Raw genomic sequence first — 12,128 nt, 5'->3', positions numbered from 1 at the left:
TCCTTTATGCTGCCTCCCACCTTTCTTATACAACGGAACTACATTTGTGACCCTCCAGTCCTCCGGAACCATGCCGGAATCTATCGATTCCTGGAAAATTATCACCAATGCCTCCGCTATCTCTAAAGCCACCTCCTTCAGAACCCGGGGATGCACCTCATCCGGTCTGGGAGACTTATCAGTCTTTAGCCCATTTAGTTTTCCTAGCACCTTCTCCCTAGTAATCTTAACTGAACTCAGTTCCATTTCTTGAGACTCCTGACTAAGCAGCACATTGCTGATGTCCTCCACGGTGAAGACCGATGCAAAATATTCATTCAATTCCTTTGCCATCTCTCTATCATCCATTATAATATCTCCTGCACTGTTATCAATTCGTCCTATATCAACCCATGTCTCTCTTTTACTCCTTATGTATTTAAAAAAACTCTTTGTATCCTTTTGAATGTCATCCGCCAACTTCCTTTCATAATTCATCTTTTCTTTCCTAATGGCCTTCTTAGTTTCTCTCTGCAGGTTTTTAAAAGCTTCCCAGTCTTCTGTTTTCCCACTAATTTTTGCTTCTTTGTACGCCACCCCTTTTGCTTTTATTTTGGCCTTCACCTCTCTCGTTATCCACATTTGTGCCTGTTTTCCATTAAAACCTTCTCTTTTCTTGGAATATATCTATCCTGCATTTTCCTTACTTCCTGTAGAAATTCCTTCCATTTCTCCTCCGCCGTCCCTCCAGCTAGCTTACTCTTCCAATCAATTTGGGCCAACTCTTCTCTCATACCATTGTAATTTCCTTTGTTCCACTGAAATATCGATACACCAGTTATCAGCTTCTCCTTCTCAAACTTGAAACTGAACTCAATCATATTGTGATCACTGGTTCCCAGTGGTTCCTTTACCTTTAGTTCCCTAATCACCTCCGGTTCATTACACAGCACCCAATCCAAAACAGCCGATCTCTTAGTGGGCTCTTCAACAAGTTGCTCCAGAAAAACGTCCCTTAGACATTCCACAAACTCACTCTCCTGAGTTCTACCGCCTTGCTGGGTTTCCCAGTCCACCTTCATGTTAAAATCCCCCATAATTATCTTCACATTGTCACTCTGGCATGCTTTCTCTATCTCAAACTGCAACTTATCGTCCACTTCCTGACTGCTATTAGGGGGCCTATATATGACTGCTACTATTGTCCTTTTACCCTTGCTATTTCTTAGCTCCACCCATAAGGATTCCACCTCCTCTGACCCAATGTCCTTCCTTTCTATTGATTTTATATCACTACTAACCATCATGGCCACACCTCCCCCTCTGCCTACCCGCCTGTCCTTCCTATACACTGTGTACCCCTGGACATTCAGTTCCCAATCACATCCATCATAAAGCCATGACTCAGTGATTGCCACAATGTCGTATTTATTAACCTGTAGTTGTGCCACTAGGTCATCTACTTTATTCCTAATGCTACGTGCATTTAAATATAGTACGTTTAGTCCGGTATCTGCTATTGATTTTGTTGTACTTCTATTGTTCAGCAGATTATCCTGGCTTTCCACCTGTCTATCCTTCTTACCATCTTCACTACATACTATCTTAGACATGTTCCTATATACCTCATCCTCTATCCTAACATTCTGTATCCTAACATCCTGATTTGTTGTACTTCTATGATTCAGCAAATTATCCTGACTTCTCACCTGCCTGTCCTTCTTGCCATCCTCATTGGACTTGTTTCTATAAACTTCCTCCCTTACCTTAGCATCTTGTAACCTAACATCCTGGTTTCCATCCCCTTCCATCCCCTTGTGTCTCCACTGATTATCACTGTTGATTTAATAAATTATTAAACTTTATTACAATGAGGTGCTGTCAGTCTGTGTCTAATTGCACTCTGTTCTCATTTTACAGAGCCACCACAGCACCCTGGGGGGGGGGGGGGTTGTCAACGTTTTGGGTTGAGACCATGCATCAGGATTGGAGAGGGGAGATAGCCAACACAGAGGTGAGGGGTGATGGGTGGACCAAAGGGGGATGAAGGATGATGGACAGAAGGAGCCAGGTGAGGGAGAGGGGAGGAGTGGAGTTGGGAGACATAGGCAGTTGGGCTATCGATGGGAAGAATAAAGAGGTAGATGGAGCCCAATTGGGTGAGGAGGGTAAAGGTTGATAACAGGCTAATAACAGGCTTAACATTAAACATCTGATGTCTGGCATCTATCCAGAAGGGTGGCCAGCTTGTCAAAATGAATTAAAAACGCACGGGGCATTTCTAGCCAATTTTACCAATTTTTTTTTGGCTTTCCATGATATGGAACTTCCCAATGTAAGGGACCAGGTGTTTAGGGCTGTATGTTGTATGAGGTAATCTTTATTGGTAAATTAAAGTTCTTTTTCTCAAACTTTACTTCCAGTGACATGTGGTGGTGGCACCAGGCTTGCCACAATCAGGCTGTTCGGTTGTGGTGAGTGGGCCCTTGAAGGTTGGGGAACAGGCACCAAGTGACCCGGGTGACATTGCATCCGATGGAGCCCTGAAACAGACACGAGTTTGGATGGATGATGGATCCTGTGCTTGCCGCGCCCGCAGCTGTCGCTGACCCTAGCACCCCCTCTCTTCCCCCTATACCTCCCTCTCCCCAGCTCAAACCCCATTGAAATGCTGTCCTGCAGTCATTCCCTAAAAGTAAGATAGTGTTTATGCTGTAAACCTGAAATGTAACAAAGTGGATCGAATATTTTTTCTTGCGTTCTTAACCCAAAATATCCAGCTTTGCCAATTTGTTTAATGTTTAAAGACATTTACTGTGAAATTATATTTAATGCTGTCGGGATAAATTGTGCGTCAAAAGTTCCCTTCCCTCGCTTAGATACGAAGGATCCCATTGCACCAATCTGAAGAAGGATGTTGGAGCTGATTCGGCATCCTGACTAAGATCGGCATCCTGACCACTGTCTCCTCCCGGCCCCGGCGAGGATGGGCACCGGGCACCGTGCAGAGCCCCCGGGGGACCGGTGCTGGGCACCGTGCAGAGCTCCTGCGTTGACTGCATTTGCCTCTACGCGGTGCCACCTCTCGATGGCGCTCCCGGTCAAGTGAAAGTTGAACGAGTTCCCGGCTCCGCACTTGCCATTGGCTGCGCCGACCTGGGACCGATCCACCTGGGACAGGGCGGAAGGAGAGAGCTGGAGGCTGGGCGGCGGGGAGTGGTCGGTTCTGCGGCAAAGTTTCCGGGGAGATCCGAACCGCCGGTGGTGAGTTGCTGCGCAGATGGAAGGTGGCACCGGGAAACGCGCCACTGTCTGACCAGGTTTTACTTGGAGCTGAGCCATGGCTTTGACCAAAGGGTTTCGAGTGTTTGATAAGCGGGAGCCCGGTTTCTGCAGCGTGCTGCTGGGCTCCAGGACTCGACAGGATTGTCTGCTGTTCAAGGCGGGCGCCGTAGCCGTCGTGTGTGAGTAGTCACCCGCGTTTCCGGGGTGGCCCGGGAGGGTGGGGGGTGGGCTTCACCCTTGGGACCTTGCCGTTTCAATTCAGCCCGAGAAGCACCCAGAAACAGATTTTCCGCTCTTTGCTGTTTCTGGGTGCTTCTCGGGCTGAATTGAAACGCTTCAGTCAATCCAGGGAGAAGTGGAAATCTGCCTGTAATGTTCTGTAGGCTGAGCCCCGGTTTGGTGATGCGAAAAAATTCAACCTCAAATAAAATATTGGTATTGACAGATTTGTATTTAGCTCTTCAAACACTTCCACCGAGCCTGCATTGCCTATGCCAGAAAGTTAAATAAAATATACTATATACTTTTATCAGCTATTTTGCATGAGTACTCAGTTTGCATATGTGTGTAGGGTGGGTGGTGGGGGGGGGGGGGTGCTTTCAATTCTCCAGGGCAGAATTGAGAGAGATTAAGGAGTCTGACTAAGGGAGCATTAAACAAAATTGGGAGCTAAATTGGAAAGCAGGCTGTCATAGGCATTAATCTGAGAATTATTATTCGAATGTCATGCAAATTATCAGAGAGAAAAGGTTTCATTTCACAGGACACCGACACCAGGGCTCTGATCAGAATGAACTTCACTCTTGGGGTTGGCTGCTTTTTAACCACATTGGGACCAAGATATTAGTGGGAAAAAATAAATAGGATTGTTAAGAAGACTTTTTTCTCGGGGGAAGTGAACTTCAGAAATTGCACAACATCAGCAAGGAATTAGCTAAACAAATTTTATGTTGGCTTTTATACCAAATGGCTTGGGGTAAAGGGAAGTCTTTGAGACGTTATGGTTTTAATCTCCATATCTATTTGCTCTAAGAGGGGCTATCTGCATCCAATTACACAAGGTAATCGAGTTTGTATCCAAGTATGCTGACAATGCAAAGCTAGGTAAAAACTAGGCAAAGCTGTGAGCCAGTTGCAAAAGGAAACACAGGTTGGGCAGGGGGATAGAAGATGAAGTACAGTCGAAGAATTGTGAAATAATGATGACACAGAATTATGCAAGTTTTAAATTTGTAATTTCCTTAAGTGCATGAACCCACCAACATTAAATTCCTATAATTTTTAGCAATACATAGAGCTTTTTTACATTTTTATTTCTCATAAAAGCATAGGTTTAAGTACAGATGATAAAATAATAAAGTACAATTGTACCAAATTTCTTCCTGCCTTGTTGGGTCATTTGCAGGAAAAAACAATTCTGTATATGTTAACATTAGTTAATGCATTATGGACCTGATCTGGGAAAAATTTCTGATCATATTGGTTGCCTTGCAGTGGAATGCAGTTTGGTTAATGTTAGGTGAGAATGGAATGAATATCTTGTGCATTCCCTGACATGCTATGTAGCACTATTGCCTTCTGAAAATTTAAAATCTTAGTTGGTTCAAGAAAAAAACTCATCCTCCCAGCCTCCAAGCCTAACGACCTTCTCTTTGGTTGTGATTTTAATGTTCGTCTGAAAAAATCAATGTTGGTAGATGCATTTCAAGGACTCTTTAATTGTCCTGTGTGTTCCTTTGAAACTGTCACCTACATTAAATAATCCTGTCTTGTTGTGAAGCTTATAAGTGCAAATTTTTGACAAAAGGTTAAGTTATTAACAGTTTGAGTAGAGCAGTCATCCAAACAGGAGATGTAGGATTGTGCATGAATGACTGGTATCACTGTATTCCAATGGCGTATTTGTTCCTGGCTTCTTGAGGAATGGTGAAGACAATGGCCTTGAAATTCCACAGGGTGGTTTGGGGGCAGTTGATGGAGTGCAAATCTCCTATGTAGGAAATCATTAGAGTTACAAGAGACAGCAGATGCTGGAATTTGAAGCGGAAAAAAAAAACTGCTGGAGGAATTGAGCGGGTCAAGCAATATCTGTGGGGGGACAGGAATTGACAATTCCTTTCCAGATGCTGCTCGACACACTGAATTCCTCCAGCAGTTTGTTTTTTGAACTACAAAAGAAATAGTTTAGATGGTCATTTTAGCCATTTATACAACTTCCATTTGATTTCACTGGTACTCTGTTAAGGTTGCAAGAGATAATTGGGAATACTCCAATAGAAAATGTGGGTCGGTTCTCATGGATTTGATTAAACTATATATACAGGGAGAAGAAAATAAGATTTGCATTGATATTGGCACTTTTTTAATGAGAGACAATTTATACAAACCAAGATCTCATAAACAGCAGAGTGATGATGACTAGATTATTCATTTTGCTGATAAATGTTAGTGTGCTAGTGTATGATGTTCAGCCATGCATGCAGCAATGCAGATTATGCACTTTGTGGCAAGTGCCAGTTAACATTAACTGATCCCCATTGTAGTGATGTGGAGCATATACAGAATTATAAGAGTAATTTAGTGTACTGTTTTTGTTGTAATCGTGTAAACTGATGTCAATTCAAGGATGCTGCAGTGATGGGAGCCCCATTCGACAGGCTGAAGTATTCACCTTGTGAAAATATTTTCACTGATTACATTTCAGAGATTAGTTCAAGGTTAATGGGAGAGTTTATTGCTGAACTTGACATTGGGACCTGCAGCTGTGGATTAGCTGTTGCCTTTTCAGATTTCTGGTCTGGTGTTGAATTCAAGTCAGACAGCAAGAATGAAAAAGGTTGTCTCAAGGTTCAAATGAAAATGCAATTTTAGACAAGGTGAATGGGTCTGATTGAAAGTAATCCTACCAGTAACGGAAAAAGATATTAGATGCTGTGTTCATAGAGGTCACATCTTGTCATGAGCAGTGTTGTTGCCAGAAACAACACGAGTAAGTGGTTGATTCTGTGAATGATGGAGAGAGCTAAAGAATAAGAAATGTTAACAATTTTAAAGATTGAAGGGAGAGGGGATGAAGTAACAAGGCGGATCATATTTGTCCCATGGGAACTTGCATTGTACATTTTATATTTGTGTTATCTTTAGTGGATGCTAAAGCTCTTCCATTACTCAATACTATTATTATTTAAACTCCATTTAGATCCCACATGTCATATGTGTAATGCGGGTGTCTGGTTTTGTTTCAGCATCAGTAGAGAAGGAAGTTGTGAAGGAGCGTTATGAGAAAATAATGGATGCGTATGGCTGTTTGGGTGTACTTCGAATTAAGAGTGGTAAGTGAGCTGATGGTCTTGTGTGATTTCTGAATGTAATGGGATCAGGCAAAATAGGAATCATTTCATAGTCACCAAGAATGTACTCGTTTTTATAAAATATCTCATTTTAAGTACAAAGTTTTGAATAACACAATTCTGTGCTGCTATAATTCTGGTTTTATTAAAACTAATATTATTGACAGCGTGTGTGTGTATACACATTTGCTTTTTCTGTTTTCATTGCCTTCAAGACATTTTTAAAATGCTCTTATTTCATACTAGAATGCACTATTTTCGTGTGTATTTAGTTCCCTTCTTAAAATTACTGTGAAATTTTCTACCACTTTTGTTCTAGATTATGACTAGCTGTGTAAAACACATTCTTATCTCATTCTGCTTTTCTTGTCAATTATCTTAAATATGTGTCCTCTGAATTTTGTTCCTTTCACCATAGGAAACAATTTCCACTTATTCCAAGGACAACAATCAAGCCTCTTCTGATCACCTTGTCTATTCTGATATATCTCCTTGGTGCCTTTTATGAGGTCTTGATATCCTAAAGTATTTTGCCTAGAACTGGACAAATTACCCCCACTGAAGTCTAACCAGTGATATATGAAGCCTTATAACTTTCTTTGTACTCCATGGACTCTTTTTATCTTTCCAGATTAGTAATCCAGATGTCAGGATTAACAATCCACAAACAAGAGTTGAAATTCCACTATGACAAATGTGCAAAGTATATTTGGTTTGTGAAATAATCTGGAATTTAAAACCCAGCTGGTTCACTGATGTGTTGTGTGCGACTAACATTGTGCTAAATAGGATAGATTCCAGAACAGGTTTGATAGCTCATAATTGGACATCCATGAGTCACGTTCAGCTGTGAGGGACAACATGATCTGTAATTTCAGGGCCTGGTAAATCCAGAATTAGCACAATTGAAGCATGGTTTGTACTTCAAAGTAGACTTTGGCTTCTGGTGAGTTTGTGCCTCTTATGAGGTGTCTTTAGTGACTCGAAACCATCAATTCACATCAAAATCAGTCACCCATTGAGAATGGAATGACTTAGGCTAGTGGGTGGAATTGTCCCATTCTTGTCTCCCAGCATATCTTACTCCCGGAATAGGGGTGAGGGTTTAAAATAGAGGTCAGTGCCTTTTATTTATGAAACAGACAGATTTTTTCTGATAGCTGCCTCAGCTTATCCTTGTCACTTTAAAGATGTGGACTTATTGCCAGACCAGTGTGGCTGTGTCATTTTTAAAATTCAGCTTTAAAGTAAAGGGTAGAAGGATTAGAGATGTGATGAAGAAAATGTTTTCCCCAGGTGGTGGTAGAGGTCTGGAACTGATTGCCTGATAGGGTGGTAGAAGCAGAAGCACACCACATTTAAAGAGTGCCTGGAGTGCTAGAAAAGCTGTGATCTGAAAGACCTAAGAATGGGAGGTGGGATTAGACTGGAGTTTTTATTTGGCCAACACTGAAACACTGCCTCCTCGATGTCTGCTGTACTTCTCTATTAGGGTAGTAGACACCAGACTTGAGAATTTTCTCCTTGGCTTTTGCTTCCTGTACTTTCAAAACTCCTTACAAATAAAATGCACTAAAGCCTTTTTTGCCCTGCCTCCAAATTCCTTTTCCTCTCAAGGCATTGAACATGAGCATTGATTTAGAAAGTAGTGCCATCTTTCCACAACACGATGCCTCAATTTCTCCAGTTTTCCACCTCCCCCCATAGCATTAAAACAGTTATTGTCAGTGGCATCTTCTTTGACTGCAACAATGGTGCACCTTTACTTTGTCTTTTCAGAAGGCTGGATCATACAGTTGTATTCCAGTGACTCTCTACTGTGGTCTGCTCAATGTGACTTGTTGGCTTCATCTTGCCTTTCCAGTCTTCAGTAATGGTTTGTCTTTCTACCTTCAGTACTCCTGGAGTTTCCCAATAATCACGCATAAGCCCTCTGCATTCAACCATCACAAATACTGACCTTTTCCACTTCTGTTGTATCTGAAGGTGGTGAAGTTGTCGTAATACTCCTAAATACAGTTTTCAACCTCATTTTTAAGAAATAGATAACAGAATTGGATATTATTTTAAAGGTAGACTGCATTTTTTTTAGTTCAATTTAGAAGCAGGATTAGGCTATTTGTTCCTTTTTGCCTTCTCTGCCATTCAGGAAGCCCATGGTTGATGACCACTAGCACTTCACTTTCTCATGCTGTCCCTCGGTGTCCAAAGGTCTATCAGTTCCATCATTGAACATACACAGTGACTGAGCATTCACAACCCTCTTTGTATCAGTCTTTTGCATGTTTAACAAGAATTCTGGGTTTCTGTCCTTCCTGTCAAAGTGGACATTTCTACTATTTGAAGCATGGTCTCTCAGCTAATTTATCTGTGTCCCTTTGATGCCTTTTTACATCCTTCTTGGATCTTTCTTTCCTGCCTAGCTTTGTGAGGAAACTTGGAAAAATTGCATTTTACCTGCTGATCTAAGCTACTAACATACAGAGTTGAGAAATGTCTTACTAAATGTGAAGAAGGCATATAGCACACTTGCCTTCATAAGACGGGGCATTGAGTACAAGAGTTGGGATGTCGTGTTAAAGCTGTACAAGATGTCGGTGAGACCTCACCTGGAACATTGTGTGCAGTTCTGGTTGCCATACTACAGGAAGGATGTGATTCAAGCAAGAATGGGTGCAGAAAAGATTCACAAGGCAAATGTAAGGACTGAAGGGCTTATGTTAAAAGGAGAGACTGGATAGGCTGGGACTGTTTTCCCTGGAGTGAAGGAGGCTGAGGGGTGACCTTATCGGGGTATACAAGATCATGAGGGGCATAGACAAAATATATCGATGCAGTCTTTTTCTCAGGGTAAGGGAGTCTAGAACTAAAGGCCATAGTTTTAAGTTGAGAGGGGAAAGATTTAAAGGAGACCTCAGACCTACGTTTTTCACACAGAGGTTGGTGAGTATCTGGAATGAGCTGTAGTGGAGGTGATAGAGGCAGATATAATTACAATAGTTAAAAGATGTTTGGACTGGTTCGTGGACAGGAAAGGTTTAGAGAAAAATTTGGGCTAAATGTAGGCAAATGGGACCAGCTCAGGAAGACACCTTGGCTGGCATGGATGAGTTGGGCCGAAGGGCCTGGTTCCCTGCTGTACAACCCTGACTCTAAACACTGTTAATGGAATTTCAACCTTAAAAATGTTTTCCCAATTTCCTGGGATTCCTGAGGATAGCCCCAACTTTTTAAATGGAGCAGCTTGTGATGGCAACCAGCAGAAGCCCTTGGTGGCAGAGGAAGGCAGTGGATATTACAGCTGCAGGTCAGACTTGATTCTCCCAGCTGTCTGCCCAGGTGCCTCTGCCTGGGAACCTGTTATTGAAAATCAAGCTTAGCTGCCACCTGGACTCTCGCAAATACTGTCCATTCCCACTTTGCTTACGTCAGAAAATGATGGCTGAAGGTGGTGAAGTTGTCAAAATACTCCTAAATACTATTTTTCAAACTTTATAGCTAAAAGTCAGAATTGGATATTGTTTTAACGATAGAAAAACTTATAAAATTCAACCAAAGCAGGATGATGGCAAAAATTGCTTTTTGCTTTCTCTTTTACCCAGCTCCAGGCCTGGATTTCCACAGACCACAAAGGTAGAAACCCAGGGACACCTTAGCAGAGTGCATGTCTGTCTCTGTCTAACACTGGGATATCGTACAGTTTTGACTGATCTCTCACAATCTTATGGTAAAATACTGGTGGGCAGAGATCTGTTACAATATGATACTGGGTACAGTACTGTTACGTACAGGTCTGTCATTGTATAACACTGGGGTATCATACTCTTGGCACAGGTATGTCACAGTATTATACTGGACTACAGTGCAGTTGTGTGCAGGTCTATCACTGTATAACAAGATTCAATACTGTTGGGTGTAGATCTGTCACAGTATAAAACTGTGGTCCAGTACTGATGGGCACAGCTCTGTCACCAAATGAGATGGGTATCTATTGTTGTAGAATACTGTAGTACAGTACTCGAGGGTATAGATCGCTCTGTTTTACTTTCTCTCTCTCTCTCTCTTGAACAATGAAAAGTTACATTTCCTACTTGTCTATATGTTCTAGAATCTAAGAAACTGAACATCAAAACCAAGAGACTCCCTATTTCTGTAGCCGCTGTTGTGAAAGATGCATTTCACTGTGTTTCAATGTACATGTAACTAATAAAGAGATCTTATCTTATTTTCAGTTTACTAGACTCGCGCTATCTTTCAAAGTAATGGAAACTAAACCAACAAAAATAGCACAAGGGGTGACCCATCAAATCATAAGCCTTCCACAATTGTGAAAGTGACTGAAGGTATTACAGGGAATAGTACAAAGGAATAACTTCGGAGTGAGCTTATCTGAGACAGTTGGCCTGATTTTAGGAGTGGGAGTGTTTGCCCTGCAAATTCATTAGTTGTCTTTGAGGATGTGACACACCTTGTTGGAAGTGGAGATAGTGTATGTGGTTTAACTGGATTTCTAAGAGGTTCAACTCAATCATACATTATAGACTTTTTGGGCATGGTGATATTGTGGTTGTTTTTTTTTTACCATGCCACCATTTTAAAACCTGTACTCTCAAACATTGTGAGTTCTGTTCCCAGCATAGTATTTTGAGAATGCAAATGCATCTAAAGAAATGTGTGAAATGATGCATTTTGAAAGTAAAAAAATTAATGTTGATATCCATTAAATGGTACAGTGTAATTCTAAAGATTTAGCAGGGAATTGAACTTGTGAGAATGTAAGAATATAAATCCTTGCAAGCAGCGGACGAATCTGAAAAGGCTTTTCAAAACATGGGACCCTGGGATCAATAAAAGGACTCGGGTTACAAAAGTAGTAAGCCATAAGTCACTCGTTAGACCAAGGTCGTAGCATTGCATCCAGTTCTGGTAATCGCACTTTAGGAAAGATGTCAAGGCCTTAGTAAATACACAGGGGAGGTTTATCTGAATGATAAGAAGGATGAAGGATTCGTTGGGTGGAGAGACCTAAGAAATCGGGATTGCTCTTGGGGATGGTGCTTAGGGGTAATTTAATAGACGTTTTCATAAATATGAAGGACTTTGATACGAGTGGATGGGGGAGCGATTTTTGTCATGCCAGATGGATTAGTAAATTGAAACCACATATTTAAGATAATGGATAAAAAAAAGTGCATTTTTTTTTTCAGGAAGCAAATTATGATCTGGACTTATTACCTGAAGAGATGGTAGAAATGGATTCAATGATAATTTTGATGAGAAAAGTTGATGTTCACTGTGGTTCCAATGGCTGGGATTGATACTCATCTATGTCTATCAGTTTCTTTAGAACCAATTTGTCACTCCATAATCACCAACAGATTAATGACTCTGTGATCTGATGTTTGAGGAATTTATTGTGTGGAATGATTGCCATGTTATTTCCAGAACAGTTTCTGAGATGCTCAATATTACTCTTTGTAAATTTCAGTTCCTGCAGTGTGATCAAACACTCTG

General features: G+C 41.3%; 1 protein-coding gene across 1 annotated transcript in view; it reads left to right on the top strand.

Annotated features, from left to right (window-relative positions):
* The first annotated feature begins 3,191 nt into the window (after positions 1-3,191).
* Positions 3,192-12,128, top strand: part of LOC127567992 (synaptojanin-2-like) — a 75,583-nt gene continuing 66,646 nt past the window's right edge. The window contains 2 exon segments of the mRNA XM_052011236.1: positions 3,192-3,443; positions 6,510-6,596. Coding sequence (XP_051867196.1) covers positions 3,320-3,443; positions 6,510-6,596 — 211 coding nt within the window. The 5' untranslated portion in view covers positions 3,192-3,319.

Source organism: Pristis pectinata, chromosome 3 (genome assembly GCF_009764475.1).
Source record: "Pristis pectinata isolate sPriPec2 chromosome 3, sPriPec2.1.pri, whole genome shotgun sequence".
NCBI classification, from domain to species: domain Eukaryota; kingdom Metazoa; phylum Chordata; class Chondrichthyes; order Rhinopristiformes; family Pristidae; genus Pristis; species Pristis pectinata.
The sequence above is the reverse complement of the archived record's forward strand: the minus strand, read 5'-3'. Positions and strand labels throughout refer to the sequence as shown.